Source organism: Mastigoproctus giganteus, chromosome 6, assembly GCF_048544385.1.
Source record: "Mastigoproctus giganteus isolate SK-2022 chromosome 6, ASM4854438v1, whole genome shotgun sequence".
Lineage (NCBI taxonomy): Eukaryota > Metazoa > Arthropoda > Arachnida > Uropygi > Thelyphonidae > Mastigoproctus > Mastigoproctus giganteus.
Genome location: NC_143580.1, coordinates 55,332,520 through 55,351,869, shown reverse-complemented (window position 1 = coordinate 55,351,869; position 19,350 = coordinate 55,332,520). Strand labels below are relative to the sequence as shown.

Genomic DNA, 19,350 nt, shown 5'->3' with positions numbered 1-19,350 from the left:
CTGCAAGATCCAATTCCTGTTAAAGATGACATCTTTAACTGTATTCATCTGTGTGATGAATATATAGAGTTTGCCTTCAGCAAACTGAATAATGACTATTCTGTGGGCCCTGATCCCATCCCTGTTCTCCTCTGGTAAAAAAATAAAATAAAATGCAACTACAGCAAATATCTACTAGGGCTCTTCAACCTTTCCTAACAAGGACATATCTAAAAAGGATCAAAGGATTCAGTAAAGACCTACAGATTGATTTCTCTCCAAAATAGCATTTCAAGGATTTTTGATATTATAATCTCCAGTCGTTTATCTAGCTATCTTAAACCTTTTGTAGCCCAGCAACATAGGTTCCTCAAAGGTAGATTGGTCTCCACTAACTTTACTCTATAATAGTGGCTTGTTTCTGACAGTGTTCACAAATATCAACCTAGTGGATTTATGTGTTCTTTGTTCAGGTTTTCACAGTTTTTTGAACATTCTGGAGTGAACTGGTCTTTGTTTAATAAAGTTAACCATTTTTGTAGCATCATCCAGAACTTTTTTCATTTCATCTCCAAGAGTTTTTGACATGGCATAGTATTTGGGGTCAGGTGCCACTGGTGGCTTCCCACATCTGCTGAACTACTGCAAAAGCCATGAAAAGTGTAGTATCTGGTTTATGTAGTATTGTGTTTGTTCTGTTGTTGTGTCTGGCTACTCATCTGCAGGACTCCTAGTGGGACCCTACATTGCCTGCCACCACAACTGGGAAGTGAACCAGGCTGCCCATTATACCCTAGATGGTCTCCACCAGGGTTGCCTGGGCTTTCTGGACGGAGACCAAATGGAAAAAAAAAGGATGATTGGGGGTAGATAGCATGAGAGTGGTATTCAATAGTCGGGAAGAAGACAGAAGGACAAGGAAGGAAGGTATCCTTCAGTCGAGGTAGGTAGGTGAGGGACATGGGTTTCTCCCTGTTCTTTCCCTCCAAGACAGGGAAAAGTTGAAAGAGTTGAAAAGTGAGAGAGAGAGAGAGAGAGGGAGGGATGCCATTTGACAGCTTTTTTCATTGATTAATCCAAGTGAGTTTCCTTTAATTAGTTTATTGGTCTTGCTGCTGGCTGAGCTGTGATAGAATTGTCCTCCTGATCTCAAAAGCAGCTTGTGCAAAGGCTGAGAGCTGTTTGTAGTTGTTTTCATTAGCAAGGAAGTAGTGCTGCTCACCACAAGGGAGAGTCAGTAGAGAGGTGTGCATGCAACTTCTAGGGGCATGGTAAAGGTGGCAGTCATAAAGCATATACTCCCAATTTTTGTCTTCTCCGCAAACACAGAGAGGGTTATCATCAATTCCAAGTTCGGATAACCTGGCTTTGAAGGAACCATGGCTGCTATATAAGTAACATGCAGGCCAGTAGCATACCAAGGTAGTGGGTTCAGATAGGTCATCAAGACATCTGGTACAAATCTGTGGGTGACTCGTCCTTTGGTGGAGACAGTCCAGTCCGACTGCCATCTGTAGAGGAGGTGGGATACAACGTTTTTCTTTCCTGTTTCTGGTTGTTGGTGAGGTTGAGAACATAATCCATGATTGTCATTGGCAGAGTTCTCCTATAGTGGGTATAAGAGACCTCTCGCAATCACTTCCATATGCAAGGGGAGCGCACCCACTAGGATCTGAGTTGCAGGGTGCAGGTGTGCTGACAGTGCAGCATGCTCATGTGATGGTGAGTAGAAGAATAGGATGTGCTTTTGTATTGTATCCAAATTTTCTTCTATTTTTTTTCAGGGATTACTCTGTGGCACCAGGCATCTGCACCATAGTAGGGAGTAGGACAGCCTTGTAGGTGAATGTTAATGTTCTTCTTTTTAGACCCCAGTCATACCTTGTAATTCTGGAAATCATGCCTGTGTATTTCCTGATCTTTTCTGCAAGATGTTGTAGACATGGGTGGAAGGTAATTTTACTGTCAACTAACTCCTAGATATTTGAATTTGGTTACAAGTTTTACTGGTCTGCCATCAATCCTGATTGTTGGTGATCTAGTGGCACTGAAGTTGTCTTTGATTAGAATTGCTTGAGTCTTTTGTTTATTAGCATTGGCATTATCATTAGTTGAGGATATGATGCAAAAAAGCAAGCTTATTGAGCATCAACCAAAAAAAAAACCCTCCAATTTCACCCATCCGGTCACTCCAAATGTTTGTCTAGTTCAGCCTTAAATATTTATTTAAGGTTGACACACTTCCACAACAACAGATGGAAGTCTGTTCCAGCAATCAACTACCCGTTGGCTAAAGGCCAACTTCCACACATCTATTTTATGACTGTCTTTCCTCAATTTGAATCTATGCTCCCTCAAGGTTCTTAATCTCAGCAAGCAGAAATATCCCATTAGCATTGAGCCTGCTCAACCATTCAAGGCCTTGTACACCTCAGTCTCCAGATGCTGTAACTTACAGAATTTAAGCCTCTCCTGGTAAGAGGACCCCCTTTGTTCCTCTCACCGATCTTGTTGCCCTTCTCTGTACTTGTTCTAGCAACTCTACATCCTTCCTAAAATGAGGCCTCCAGACCTGCATGCAGTACTCAAGGTGTGGCCTGACCATTGCCTTATACAAAGGGATAATCACCTCCATGTCTCTGCTAGCAAAATTCCTATATATCATTGACAAAACTCCATGATCTGCTCTGGCAGACCATCTGCACTGCTCAGAGAACTTCATATTTGACAGCACAATTACCCCCAGGTATTTTTCAAATGTACCAACTCAGGGAGTTGGTACGTTTCTCTTTGGTTACTGCTACCCATATGCAGTACTTTGCATTTGTCAATGTTAAACTTCAGTTGCCACTTCTCAGCCCATCTGCCAAACTTTTCTAGATCCTGTTGCAGTAGCATATTGCCTTTACTGTCATTAACCACCCTCCCAACCTTTGTATCATCTGCAAACTTGGACATTAAGCCTGATATACCTTCATCGATATCATTAATAAAAACAAAAAACAACAATTGGCTGGGCCAATTGTTGTTTTTTGTAACCCTGGGGGACTCCACTAATAATATTAGTTCACATAGAGCAGCATTGTCCTTTTATTACTACTCTCTGCCGTCTCACACTCAACCATCCCTTTATCCATTGCAGCAACTTGCCCTTAATGCCACACTGCTCCAATTTGTGCAGCAGTCTTCCACGTGCAACAGTATCAAAAGCTTTTCTAAGATCCAAATATATGATATCAAAGTTATTTGTTATCACATCATAGTATCCAAACAAATTGGTCAGACAAGACTTCCCCTTAACAAAACCATGCTGTGTCCGAGCTATAACTGAAGTCTCGTCTAGACGATCCTGCAGTACTTCTTTAACCAGTGCTTCCATTAATTTCCCTGGAACAGAAGTTAAACTAACAGGTCTATAATTATTTGTGTCACCCTTTGAATCCCCTTTGTAAATTGGGGATACATTTGCACACCTCCAGTCCATGGGGACCCCCCCTCTGAATCTAAGGATACTCTCATAATTATGGCTAAGGGTTTGTTTACTTCCCTCACTGCCTCCTTCTATATAACTGGATCGATTCCATCTGCTCCAGGTGCCATTTTTATGTTTAACTTCAACAATTTCTCCTCCACTTTGTGCTCCGTTATTACAAAATCAATTAACTCCCTGCCAGAGTTTAATAAACTTCTGTCATTCCCCTCCCTGAATAACTCCTCATGTATGAATGTAGATGCAAAATACTCAATCAATCAGTTTTCAGCTATATGAGCAGGATCATAACAGTCGAACCACCAACATCAAGTGGACCAATCTGATTCATCCCCTTCCTTCTAGAGTTTACATAAGTAAAGAAAACTTTGCTGTTTTTCTTTGCATCATTTGCCAAGGATTTCTCATAATCAGCCTTTGCTTTCCTAACTTTCTTTGTGACTTGATTACAGACCTTATATCTGCCATAGGCTTCTGTGTCACCTGCTAATTTATATTAACCCCACGCATTTTTCTTCTCTGCCACAAGCCTCATTAGTTCATCTGACATCCATTTATGCTTAAATCTTGAACAGTATTTTTTAGTTGGTATGAAAAACCTAGTAGCTTCCAAGGTTAATTCCCTAAAGGCCTCCCATTTAGAATTCACCTTTTTTAACATCATCAGTTGATCCCACTGTATAGAATTCAAAAACTGACTGAGACCACTGTAGTCGCCTTTACAAAAACAAAAACCCTTCCCTTTACCCTTGATAGTACACCTAATTCTGTTTTTGTACGAACTTTTTTTACACGAATTTGATTTAACACGAATTCAAAATAAATATTTTATTCTCTTTTTATGCGAGTCATTTTGATTTAACACGATTTCTATGAATTTTTTTTGCCTAAATTCTAAGAAAATTTTTTTTATTTGTGGCATATTAGTATCATTTCTATATTACACGCAACAATAGATTGGATAATAGCTAGTGTGTGCGTTTTGAAATGCGCGCTTTTGTTTACCAATATGTACGTCTAGGTATCTATGAATCATCAACGTTTTTATTGAATTTGGTGAACATCTACGGTATTTGTGCATCGTACCTGCGGAAGACATTTAGTGGTAAACTCTATTTCAAAGGGAAAGAATCTTTAGTGAAATTTGTGCACATATAAATTTATTAATTTTGCCAATAGTCTATAAATTGTAAATTTACAAATTTTTCATACTTTTTTTATTAATTATAACTGAGATATTTTTTGGTAGCCCTTATATAATGTTAAATAATTCACCTATTACCAAAATGAAAAGGAAAGCGATTTCTTTAGAACTTAAATTCAAATTTTAGATCGTCTTGCAACTGGACAAGGGGCTACGTCTATAGGAAAGCATTTTGGTGTACATGAAGCTACCATAAGAACTATTAAGAAAAATGAAGCTGCAATTAGGATGTCGTTATGTTCTGGAACAAAAGTAAGTGTTAATTCATCATCATATACAAGAGATATTGTCAAGGGAAAAATGGAAAAGCTCTGGTAATATGGATAGAAGATCAGTTACAAAAAAGAGTACCAGTAGATGGAAATGCCATCAAGCAAACAGCACTAAGAATTTACAGACAGATTAAAGAAAAGGAGCCAAGCACTTCATCTCAGTTAAACAGAAAGTATGAATTTTCTGTGAGTACAGGTTGGATGACAGGGTTTCTTAAAAGGAATGCTCTTCATAATATAAAAATTAAAGGTGAAACTGCATCTGCAGATGAATCGGCTGCTAAAGTATTCCCGCAGGAACTTGCAAAAATTATTGAAGAGGGAGAATACACTCCTGATCAAGTATGGAATGCAGATGAAACTGGTTTCTTCTGGAAACGAATGCCGAACAGAACGTATGTAGCCAAATCGCAGAAAACTGCTGGTGGTTTTAAGGTAGCTAAGGATCGTGTGACCTTATTATTTTCCTCCAGTGCTTCAGGAGATTGTATGTTGAAACCACTGCTGGTAAATCGAGCCCTAAACTCACGTTCAATGAAAGGTGTAGATATCAATAAACGCCTGTTCACTGGATGGCAAACAAGAAGGCCCGGATGACCACTGCTATCTTTACAGAATGGTTCAACAAATGTTTCGTCCCAGAAGTCGGACGTTATATGAATTTGAAAGGTCTTGAATTTAAAGTTCTTCTGATTCTTGACAATGCACCTGGCCATCCTGTCTTGGAACACCCAAACGTACAAATTTTATTTCTGCCACCTAATACTACGTCTTTGATACAACCGCTAGACCAAGGTATAATTGTGACAATTAAAACATACTACGTAAAACGAACATTCCAACACGTTTTGGACAAACTGAATGATGAAACACTAACAGTAAATGTTTGGAAGAAATTCTCAATTATGGATTGTATCAATCAAGTTGGATTAGTGTTAGCTGAATTAAAACCAGCAACTTTAAATGCGTGTTGGAAAGCGGTTTGGCCACAATGTGTAAAAAGCAAAGATCCCATTATCCATAATACGACCGAATTTCCCAACATCATTACAAGGGCACACAAAATTGGTGGAGAAGGATTCGATGATCTATTGTTTGAAGCTATTGATGAATTGTTAACCGACAAAGCCCTAAGCGAAGATGAAATATTAGAGGTTGTCCTTGGGACTCCTTATCCCACAGAACGTGGTGATAATGAAGAAAATGGTCCTGTTCTAAATGCAGATTTAATAAAAGAAGGTCTGGAACTGGCCAGAAAATTAGGTAATCATTTTGTCAAACATGACCCTAATGAGGAATGTGCTGGGATGTTTCAACGTGAACTGAAGTTGTTGACAGCCTCTTACAGAGAATTATATAACGGCCTAACCAAAACACGAACACAACGATTAATAACTAAATTCGTTCGTAAAACTGGTGAAACATCAGCACCAGAGGAGACTCGTGCTGATTTTGCTCAAGAGATCACAGAAAGAATTTCATTAATAGAGGAAGAAGACGATGTCCACAACATTTCTAGTAATAGCAGTGATATTCCAGTCGTACGCAAATGTATGCGCCGTTTATTATCAGAAAGTGAAAATGAATAAAATCTTGTTATGTGTAAAACAGATTTTTTTTGTTCATGAAGAATTTTTTTCATTTCATATGCATACAAATTTACTTTAATACATTTTCATTACATATTATTACATGTGTATTTTGTTGAAATAAAACAATAAGCTTAAAACGAATATTTTTATGTGTTTTTTTTAAATTATTTTTACTGATTTTTTAGATCCGGAACCAATCTTCTCTTCTTCCATAAATACGTCTTTTTCTACACAAAATTTTTTACACGTATTTTTCAGGAATGTATCTATCTTGTAAAAACAGAATTAGGTGTAGTTACATCTTTAAGTAAATCCCACATCAGTAGACTGTGATCACTGTCACCTAGTGGTTCCTTTATCTGCAAATTCCTAATGTATGAGTCATCAATGCTGATAATCAGATCAAGAGTATTATCCACTCTAGTTACCCCTCAAACATGTTGCTGTAGAAAACAATCCTCCAATAAATCCATAAAAGTATTGCTAGTGTGCGAGTGACCAATCTACAAGTTTCAGTCAATAACTGGAAAGTTAAAATCCCCCATTACAAGACATTCTGATTTACTGGCCCACTCTATTTCTCTGCACAATTGTTCATTGTACCCATCAGACTCATTAGGCCAATAACACACTCCTACTCTCATTTTCCCTTTCCCAGTGTTTATGTCACACCAAACTGACCCAACATTGCACTGTCCACCCATGTCAACTGGATGCACTTCCTCAGATTTTGTGTTTCTTAACTAACAGCATAATCCCTCCTCCCTTCCTACCCTCCATTCTGTACACATTGTACTCTCCAAATTCCAATTCTGCACTGCTTACATCTGTGTGACACTATGTTTCTTATGTGTGGTAGTCCAATCATGGATAACTTTTAGGGTTTCATTTGTCCTTTTTTTTCAAGCTGAGCACGTGTATTTGCATCTGTAATGATAATCAGGTCGTCCCCGAAGGCGAGAGGTCTTACATACTCTCAGAAGCTCATCTAGTATGATTGACCAGAACACTGGCCCAAGCACAGACCCCTGGGGACAACCTTTAGTGACAGATCTGGAGGATTCTTTGTATTTTGAACATACCATGACCGTGCAACTCGTCAGATAATTCTGTTGGCAGGAGTAGATTTTTTGGGAGGGCAGCAGGCTTGAGACGCCTAATGATGCTAGGCCACCAGAGGACATTGAAGGCTTCTGCAAAGTCTATGGATACAGTAAGCTGATATTTTAAGAGTTTTTGACATCAGCACCTCTCGGTGAAGAAAACAGCATGTTGTGACAGTCAGGATTTTCTTTTTTTTACAAGAGAGTTGAAACCTCTCATGGAGCCGACCACCGATGGGGCACCATCAGTATGGATGCCAACACAGTTTCTCCAAGACAGGCCTTTTGTTTCCAGATATGAAGACAAAACATTAAATATATCTTGGCCTCTGCCTGTTTTGGGCAGCTCTTTGCAGCAGAAAAAGTTTTATTGAATCTCACCATCATTTACAAATCTTATAAATGCTACAGCATGACATTTATTGGTGAAATTTGTTGACTCATTAGCCTGGATAGAGAAGCTGTTGTTTTTCAGTTTATTAAAGGCCTCTTCAGCATCATATGACATGTCATCAATACATCAATTTATTGTACTGTTTGAGAGTGGAACCATTTCAATTTCTCATACTGCACCTTGTCCTAGCATTTTAATCACTATAATTTTACATGCTGGCATTATTAAGTTCTCACTAACTGTGGTATTTTCCTTTTCTGGGCAATAAGTTCTTCTACTAAATAACTTGCTTCCTGGGTCCTTTCACTGAATGTGACTTCTTTAGCAAAAGCTTTCTGCTGTTTGTTTTGAGATTTTGATAACAATTTAAAATAATTAGCAACTTTACTTGTCAAATGGCTCTGATTTGTATTAAGTCTTTTCAATTTTAGTGGAGCCATTGCTGCATTTGTAAGTTGTTTGCCACAGACGACGCACAATGGAATAGGACAATTTTTATTACCAGCTGATATACAACCCATTGATAAGTAGCTTTCATTGTAAAGACAGATTTTTTGTGTCCCTTGTTGCACTAGTGCGGCTAATATTCTTCATCACTAACCTTATCAAAATTGTCTGTAGGACTAGGCCTAGAATCATCCTCTTCCATCTCACACCTCTTCTTCAAAAATCGCCACATTGGACCATCAGACATATTTTTAAAACATAAATGCTAATAAAATATAAAATAGAAGGGCATAATAAATAACTAAACGAGAAAATAGCAAAAAATACGAAAACTTCACAATACAATTCATTTATAACCTACACAATCCACATTTTGCAACGTTTACAACAACAGCAGTTGAGGAGGTAATTTGGGAGAGAGGGGCTAATGTCATCAGCCTACCATCCTCCCCTTGATGCAATGCAGCACTCAGCAATTATCAACAGCCTCCCCATCTCATGTCAAAAACTGAGAATGGACTCAACCAAATGAACACAGTCTTACTACACACTGCTATATGGGGCTGAAAGACCTCTAACGAAATTGCTAATGGGGCTGCTCAGTCACTGAGCAGGTGTATAAGGCCTTGAATGGGTTCAGCATGCTGAATTCTGATGGGATCCTTCCACTTGTTCAGATTACGAACCTAAGGGGGCATAAATTCAAATTAAGAAAGGACAGATGTAGAATAGATGTGCAGAAATTTGCCTTTAGCCAGCGGGTGGTTAATTGCTAGAACAAACTTCCATCTGTCGTTGTGGAAGTTGATAGGATGAATAAATTTAAGGAGGAACTGGACAGGCATTTGGAGGGAATGGTGTGTTTTTTTTTGGCTGATGCTGCATAAGCTCATACATTTGCTTTCTTGCATCACATGCCACTACTACTACTACTACTGTCCACCACTGCAAGCACTAGTATCGCGGGGCATGCAAAGTTCAAAAAATGATGTTTATTTTTTTTCAATCGCAATCTCTCGCGGTACCCCAGTTGAGGAACCCTGCTCTATACACTTGCTTTCTTGCATCATATGCCACTACTAATGCTAACAATATTTATTTAAAGTGTATTCCATCATTCACAAGGACTTTATTTTTGGAACAAAATCTCAAAAAAAGCTTCTGATAGAAAGTAGAAGAAAGGGGCTCACATCTGGTGAGTATGGGCATGGCACACCCAGGGTCCTGAGCTGGATATCATCATTCTTCTCTTTCTCGATGACTCTCTCTCTCTCTCAGGGAATTTTTTTTTGCTGATGCAGCATAAGCCTTAGGCTTCCTTGCACCATATGGCTAATAATAATAATAATAAAGCAAATAGTTTGTAGGAGAGAGGAGGGACAAACATGTCACTATCACAATCTCAGTTTTTCTCCTGACAGGTCTGAAAACCGTGATTTTTACCTTTTTGCAATTCCATCAGTGAAAACTTAGGCACTGTGAGAACCAGAACAACCCATTGGCAAGTTGTCTATAAAATGTGAAATGTGAGATGTATCAGGTAAAAATAAATTCAAGTATATTTAGGGAAAACTTAGAGCCTTTATACTATAAGAGCTATAAAGCATTGTACAAGTAGGGCATAATCTCGTTTTGTATGCATAAATGAGCAAAGCAGGGTTTTCTACTTACTGCATCAATTTCATATTGCCGAGGCTTCACCAAAAGTTACCTTTGTATTGCATTACTCTAAATAAATAGCAAACCAAGTTTGTTTGTTTGTTGTGGCACACACAATGAGTCGATGCCCTACTTGTACAATGATGTTTTACAGTTCTATAATATTTAGTTTTGTCAAAAATATACTCGAATTTATTTTACCTGCTCTTACTGAACCATTTTGCTTTTCACATATTGTAGATATATCTCATTACTAGGTTGTTCAGGTCTTTATAGTGGCTACTTACCTGGTGATGAAACCCCAAAAAAGGGTAGAAACTGGTTTGAACTGCAGTATATCAATTGGGAAACAAAGTGATATTTACAGAGTCTGTAAATGTCACTTTGTTTTTTGTCCCAAAATTAAAACGCCGTATTACTATGCATCACCCATACTGCATTTTAAATGCGGTATGGGTAATGGTCTACATATTAAATAAATAGCAATACACTATACTTCTCTATTGGAGCAGTGTTTTTATTTATAGTACAATACAAAAGCAACTCATGGCAAAGTGCCTCCACAATATGAGATTCGTACACTAAGTAGCAAGCCTAGTTTGCTCCTTGCTATATACAGAATGAGGTTATGTTCTACTTGTATTATAATGTTTTATATGAGTAGTTTGTGTAGCATGAAGCTTTTGTCCTAATGTCCTAAATTTACTTAGGCAAAAAATAATAAATAAATGAAAATAAAGTCAAGTGTCTCAAAACTGTAACATGTTTTCATTATGTATCTTCATTTTGCTTGTGTTATCTCTCTCTCTCTCTCTCTCTCTCTCTCTCTCTCTCCCCCCCCCCACTGATTTGAGAATATTTCTCACTGCTTTACAATGAAAATGTATATTTAAGTACAATCAAGAACATAAAATGGTCTACCTCCTCCAGAAGTCCAGGAATGCTTCACAAGTGATGAAAGTTTTCTTATCACCTCCAGATGCAAGGAATAGGGGAATTTTCCAATACAGTGGCAAACCACATGCCTATAAATGAAAATATACAAGTATGTTATATGAATATAATGTTACTTTACATCAAATGAAATTAGAAATAAATTTTGGCTAAAGAATGGAGATAACTAATTTGCATACAAATTAGAACTTTTCTGACTAAAAAATAGGGGATAATTCTTTTGTCGATATAAGAAACCTTAATAGATATTTTAAATTACTTTACCAGTCATCTATTGTTACTGCCTTGTTTTATTGCATTACATTTGCTCTTGAGAATTATCTTGAGAACTAGAATTAAAAACAGTTACACTGTAGTATGAACTGTGATTACCAGCTTATGGAAATATGAGTCCATTCATGTTATATTAACTGTTGCAGCGAGCATGCAGAAACGCATGCAGAAAAGCATGCATGATCAGGAATAAAGTCAAAATGATTTGTAAATCGATAGTGAACAACTGTCAAAAGTGGCCTGTATATATTCCATATGACTTTTACCTGTCTTTTACCTGTCTTTGAAGGATAAAATGGAAATAGATATCATGATGAATATCAAAAAATTAAAAAAACAACTCTTACAGAAGCAAATGAGTAATAATGATCAAGAAAAAAAAATAGAAAGTAAAATAACTTTTGAACAGGTTTCTACGACAAACTAATACATATTCAGAACTTAACCACCTGCTAATGCAATGAACCAATCCACTGCCAACTGAAAACAAACAATGAGTTGCTTTATTTGATTTTTTATTAATAACAAAATTTGCTAGGGGCTCCATCGAATAAAAGGTCTCAATGTCTTCCATCAGCACAGAAATACAATCACTTCCCACATCACCTATCCATCTCCTCTAATAATTTATCTAATTCTTCTTTAAAAACTACTCACTTTCACAACACCAAATAAAAGTTTCTTCCAACAATTAACAACCCTCTGGCTAAAAGCTTTTTATACTGTTGCACAAAAAAACTGCTGTACAAATTGGAGTACTGTGGCATTAAAGAAAAGTTACTGCTATGGATAAAAGGATGGTTGAGTAGAAGACAGAGAGTGGTTATCAATGGACATTGCTCTTCATGGACTAATGTTATTAGTGGAGTCCTCTCCCCAGGGATCAGTGCTGGGCCCATTGTTATTTTCTGTATTTATTAATGATATTGATGAAGGTACATCAGGCTTAATGTCTAAGTTTGAAGACAACAGAAAGGTTGGCAGGGCTGCTGATGACAGTAATCAAGGTAAATTAGGCAGATGGGCTGAGAAATGGCAAGTTTAACATATAATGAAGTTTAACATTGACAAATACAAGGTACTGCATACAGGTAACAGTAATCACAGATTAATGTACCAACTGTGTGGTACTACACTCAGGTAGTACAAAATGATGTTGTTGTTATTTGGTTTTTAGGAGCATTAGTAACTAAGGCCATATTGCTCCGGGGATATGCGGTGGTCATTCCCTGACCTTTCTGCATCCTCCGTATTTGGTGGTCACGGGCTCGAACCCCAGTCTAATCAAGAAGCGTGTGCTATGCACTGCTGCTCCTGCCCACCTGGCTACAGAGGTGCCAGTACAAAATGAAAAGGACCTGGGGTAATTGTGCAGTCAGATATGAAGTTCTTTGAGCAATGCAGACAAGCTGCCAGGACACTCGTGGGGTCAACGATATACATGAATTTTGCTAGAAGGGATAAGGAGGTGATTATCCCAATGTATAAAGCAATGGTCAAGCCACATCTTGAGTACTGCATTCTGGACTGGAGGCTTCATTTTAGGAAGGATATAGAGCTGCTGGAATGGGTACAGAGAAGGGCAATGAGATTAGTTAGGAGAACAAAGGGGGGGGGGGTTGCTTTTACCAAGAAAAGCTTCAGTTCTGCAAATTGCAGAGTCTGGAAACTAGGTACCTGTGAGGTGATCTGATTGAGGTGTTTAAAGCATTGAATGGCTAGCTCACTCAATGCTAATAGGATTCTTCTTCTTGCTCAGACTATGCACGAGGGTCATAAATTCAAATTGAGAAAGAATAATTGCAGAATAGATGTGTGGGCATTTGCCTTCAGCCAAAATGGAAGTGGGCAATTTGAATAAGTTCAAGAAAGAACTAGACAACCTAATGGAGGAAATGGACAGGTGATTTTTTTTTTTTTTTTTTTTGGATGATGCTGTATCAACTTGCTTTCATCCATCATTTGCCACTATTAATACTAATACTAAAGAATTTCTGCGCATCTGTAACCATCTTTCAACAATTTAAATTACACCCCCCCAATGTGTATTTTTTGAGTAAAAGTAGAGATGCCATCAACATTTAGCTTACTAAATCCATTCAAAGCCTCAAACACCTTAATCAGATCTCTCTTTGCAGGTTTCTAGATGCTGCAATTTTCAGAACAGACATCTTCTTTCCTGCTAAGGGCACCCTTTTTGCTCACCTTGCCAATCTTGTTGCTCTTCTCTGTATCCATTCCAACAGAACCACAGTCTTCCTAAAATTATTCCTGCTGGCTATATTCCTGTATAGCATAACAAAACCACGTGAGCTGTCCTTGCAGCCTGTCTGCACTGGTCAGAGAACTTCATTTCTGACTACACAATTAACCCCAGGTCTTTTCTGTTCTTTGCTACCTTAAGTGCGGTACCACACAGTTAGCATGTTACTCTAGTATTACTGCTACCTATATGCAGTACCTTGCATTTATCAATGTTAAACTTCAACTGTCACTTCAGAGCTCATCTGCTTAATTTTTTAAAATCTTATTCCATACCTTGATTACTGTCATTAACCACCCTGCTACTTTTGTGTCATATGCAAAATAATGTCTGCAGTGATTGTTTTTGTATATTCCTTCTCAAATGTAAATAGAATTAAATTGGCCATTCACAAGTAAAATTATGTCAGTCTTTGCATTTATTTAGTTAAAACTGAGACTTTCAATTCACATGTAACAGTTCTGCAGCCAAATGTTCTCAAATTTAAAATACACTACTTGAAATGAAAGCACTTCACTTTTTGTAAAGTTTAGAAAGTAAAGAAAGGACCAAACTGACAGTCAGTTTGTTGCTTACTTTCAAAACTGACATGTCATTTTGATCTTACAGTGTTTTTGTGATAGTAACAACAAGTTTACAAATCATGAAGAGGTGTAAAAAAAAAAAACTCAAACATAAATGATCTTTAGACTCTATTTAATAATAGATTCTAAACTTCACACAGGTGAAGCGCTTTCATTTCAAGTATTTTGATAACATAACCTGAACAACATGCCATTCAAACATTATATTAGTTCTGAAGGCTGCTAGCAAATACATTGTATAGGCACATAGAAAAGTCTATAAATGTTTATAAATAGATTTAACCCTCAGCTTTGTATGCAAAAATTTGAAATACCTCTGTGTGCACAAAAATTTGAAGAATCAGTAAAAAATAATTCAAAATCATTCATATTCTGATGCAATCTTTATTTTCAATCTTTTCTGAACACAAAATTCAGAACTATATTCTATATTAAAATCTATATTCTATATTAAAAACACATATTTTTAATTAATTTTTGAAATTAAAACTCTGTTTAGACATATTGGTGAGCAAATGCAAATTTACAAACTGTGTGCTTCAACAAATTCTGAAATTAGACGCAACCTATTAGTAACAGGAGCATTCGTTGCATCATATGAATTGCATGCCACAATAGTTTGATACTAGACAATGTATCAATGTCATGAAGCCAGAAAGTGTACTGATTCAAGGAAAGCATGCGTCAGAAAAGTGAACTTGCTATCAATAACTGTTCATGACATATTTTAAATATATATATGTATCTTAGAACATGTTATGTATACTTATGTATAACCTTCTTTATTGCCCTCCTAATATATGAATGCTGTATCGGGGCCAATGTGTAATTTATTTATTGAATAAATAATAATAATAATAATATATCAATCAACACATGCATATAATTAGGTTTAACTTAATCATGAACTTAATCACGATGAAATTAAACTTAACTTCATCAACACCAATTTTAGGAAGGATGCAGAGTTGCTAGAATGAGTACAAAGAAGAGCAACAAGACTAGTGAATGGAACAAAGGGTTACTCTTACGAAGAAAGGCTTAATGGTTTGAGCAAGCTCAATGCTGATGGGATTCTTCCTCTTGCCCAGATTAATCCTCTGAGGGGACATAAATTCAAATCAATGTGCGGAAATTTGCCTTTAGCCAGCAGGTGGTTAATTGCTGGAACAAAACTTCATCTGTCATTGAAGAAGTTGACAGTTTAAATAAATTCAAGGCAGAACTAGACAAACATTTGAAGTGAATGGATGGGTGAAATGGGAAGGTTTTTTTTTTTTTTTTTTGGCTGATGCTGTATAAGCTTCCTTTCTAGCATCATATGCCTCTACTAATGCTAATGAATTTTTTCTAATTATGCAATAATTAACAGACATTTCTGAAATTTTCAAAAGAGAATTCAAAGAAAACAATTTCAACAACAGCTATTAGGAGTTTCAACTCTGTGGACAGAGTAGTTGAAGTATGAATTCCTAAAATATTGTTGTGAGTTGAATTGACCCCACACACAGAGTAATACTAATAGTAATAGAGGCATGTGATGCAAGAAAGCAAACTCATATGCCAAAAATAAATAAAATAAAAGATAAAAATAAAATAATAAATAAAATAAATAAAAAATTCACACAACCATTCCCTCTAAAAGTTTGTCCAGTTCCTCCTTGAATTTATTTAAGCTATCAACTTCCAAAATGACAGATGGAAGATTGTTCCAACAATTAAAGGCAAATTTCCGCACATCTATTCTAGAACTGTCTTTCCTCAATTTGAATTTATGCCCCATTAGGGTTCGTAATTATTATTATTAGCCACATGGTACAAGGAAGCCTGAAGTTTATGCTGCACCAGCCAAAAAACAAAAATTCCCGAGTTATCCTGAGAGAGAGAGAGAGAGAGAGAGAGAGAGAGAGAGAGAGAGAGTAGAGAGGAATCATCAAGAAAGAGAAGAATGATGATATCCAGCTCAGGACCCTGGGTTTGCCAAGCCTATACTCACCAAATGTGAGCCCCTGGAAGCAAGTGGAAGGATCCCACAGAATTCAGTGTGCTCAACCCATTCAAGGCCTTATACAACTCAATCAGATCACCTCACAGGTGCTTAGTCTCCAACCGCTGCAATTTGCAGAACTTAAGCCTCTCTTGGTAAGAGGATCCCTTCATTCTCCTCACCAATCTTGTTGCCCTTCTCTGTACAAGCTCAAGCAAATCTACGTCCTTCCTAAAATGAGGCCTCCAGACCTGTACGCAGTACTCAAGGCGTGGCCTGACCATTGCCTTATACAGAGGGATAATAACCTCCTTTTTCCTGCTAGCAAAATTCCTATATATCATTGACAAAACCCCATGACCTGCCCTGGCAGCCTGTCTGCATTGCTCAGAAAACTTCATATCTGACTGCACAATTACTCCCAGGTCTTTTTCATTTTCTACTACCCTAAGTGTAGTACTACACACTTGGTACATTCCTTTGGGGTTACTTCTACCCATATGCAGTACTTTGCATTTGTCAATGTTAAACTTCAGTTGCCACTTTTCAGCCCGGCTGCCCAAATTTTCTAGATCCTGTTGCAGTAGCACACTGCTATTACTGTCATTAACCTGTAAACCTTTGTATCATCTGCAAACTTCGACACTAAGCCTGATATACCTTCATCAATATAATTGATAAATATACAAAACAACAGTAGGCCCAACACCGAACCCCGTGGGACTCCACTAATAACATTAGTCCACGAAGAGTAGCATCCATGATTACCACCATTAGTCTTCTCCCACTCAACCACCCTTTTATCCATTGTAGCAACTTACCCTTAATACCATCCTGCTCCAATTTGTACAATAGTCTTCCATGCGCAACAGTGTCAAAAGCTTTCCTGAAATCTAAGTTTATGATATCAAAATTATTTTTTGCATCCAGTTGCTTTGTAACCACATCATAGTATCCAATGAAATTTGGATACTACATGACATGACCGACTCAGTATTAAGAACAGTATGAGAGTAGACTAATTTAAAAGAAAGTTTAAAACTTACTAGTTGGAGAAGAAATAGAAACAGTTATAACTTACTAGTTGGAGAAGAAATAGAAACAGTTATAACTTACTAGTTGTAGAAGAAATAGAAACAGTTATTATAAGCTAAACAATAACTGATGATGTATATGAAACAAAGGCCAATGATGGTTGCCTTGCTCACATGTATGCATCTCCTCAATACAGTGCAAGTCTCTACTTCAATATATTTTAGCACAGGACTTGGGGGAGCCTGAGCCTCCCCTTGAAAATTTTCTTGACTATGGTCCTTCTGTCCTCCCATGCTCAGGGCACTGTACTGAGTGCATATTAAGTCTGTGCAAAAGCTGAGTGAATGAGAATGTCCTATAAGACTATTTAATAATAGATTCTAAACTTCACACAGGTGAAGTGCTTTCATTTCATGTATTTTGATAACATAACATGTTAAATGCTGTATCCCGAATGTGTAAATTATAAAAAAAAAACAAACTTCCACTAGGTATTTGGCAGGTTAAGTTGTGTAAATGTGTGTGAAGGCCATAGTCATCTGTGTAAGCTGTGTAGTGAATGAATGTATTTAAGAGGGAAAAAAAAAAGTGTCTGTATTGGTAGCTTTGTATTTTTGTTGGCAACTGTGTCCTGCCTGATTATATAAAGATGAATGAAAGAATGCAAATGAGTAAGTGATCACTGAGCCCTATTATCTTTCAGTGTACACCTGAACATTTTTTTTAAAGTGTACTGTGTAAGTATAAGTACAGCAGGCATGCATATGATTCTAGTGCATGAGAAGTTTGTGTTATCCTGGCAGGCTCCCCATACAAGATTCCAGTGGGACAACTGATTGGGAACCTCCTGCCTTGCTGACATCATGCCCTTTCTTCCCTGATTCAAGTAAAGTATGCATCAGAAAAACAAACTTGCTATCAATAAATATATGTATATATCTTAGAACAATGACATGGGAATGCTGGCATTGGCTTCAGCAGGTCTGGCTAGTGTGGGAAAAAAACAAAAGAAGAGGAAGAAAAAGGAAAAAGGAAAAGAAAGGGAAAGAAAAGAATGATGGAAAAGGAGAAAAAAGGAAAACACACAGTGCAATCTCCCTCCCCCACATATGGCACCCTGACCCTATGACTTCATCCCCCACACTCCCACTCTCCCTACCCAACATTTTTCATTTTTTGCCTGGAGGACTCTACCACCAGAAACCTTTTCTTGTCAGTCTCCCCTGTGAAGGATGGGCTCCTTCCACAGGAGTGTCCCTTTATCACTTTAACTTCCTAGTTCCAGGTGGGCAGCCTTCCTATCATCCACCTTGTGCTCCTACATCTGTTCCCTCCCCCTTTTTCAGCCACCCCCTTCCTCTTACAGCTTTTGGTGGGAATCCTCCCTGGAAAGTTCAGGTGCAGTCCAGGGTTTACCCCACCACAGAACTTTCTAATATACTATACCTACCTGCCTCCTTGTAGCAGTGGATGGTAACATGGGGTTCCACCAACACTAAAACTCACACTATCTCTGCCATTTACAAAGTTGTAGGCACATTATAGCCAAAGCAGCTTATGTGCCATTAAACCTCCATAACAACAACAGAGTTGTAGCATCACAACATATACTACACAGTTTGCAGGGGAAACCCACTTGAAAATATACATAATACAATGTCCACTCATGCTGCAAGGAAATGGCTAGGTTTGAATCTCGTTGAAAGGAAAGAAATTTATATAGTCTCTTCTTGTGCCAAGGCTGAGTTGGTTAGTCTCATGACTAGTTGCAACACCTCCTCCCAGAAACTTTAGTTTTTCATTCACTAAAACAGATTGTGTTGTTTTAGTTTTTACATTCATCAGCATTTATGTCATATTACACCACATAAAACAGGCAATAAGACCACAGAACACATGCAATTTACAAGCATAACAGATTGATTCCATAACCTTAATTGCTGTAATGTAAAAAAAAAAAAAAAAAATCCTTGGTTACATTACAGTGTTTTTCCCATTCTTGGTACAATTACCAATTCATGAAAGCTACACACATTAGTATACACCGAGCCACGATTTTATTGAGTACACCCACATAACAGTAAGTAGGTCCCCTTTAGCCCTCAGAATAGCCT

The 19,350-nt window shown here is 37.5% G+C and overlaps 1 protein-coding gene across 1 annotated transcript in view; it reads right to left on the bottom strand.

Moving 5' to 3' along the window:
* Positions 1 to 19,350, bottom strand: part of LOC150084291 (uncharacterized) — a 282,690-nt gene that overhangs the window by 123,530 nt on the left and 139,810 nt on the right. The window contains exon 3 of the mRNA XM_090375967.1: positions 11,062 to 11,165. Within this exon, the coding sequence (XP_090232093.1) occupies positions 11,062 to 11,165 (104 nt within the window). The remainder of the gene's footprint in view (positions 1 to 11,061; positions 11,166 to 19,350) is intronic.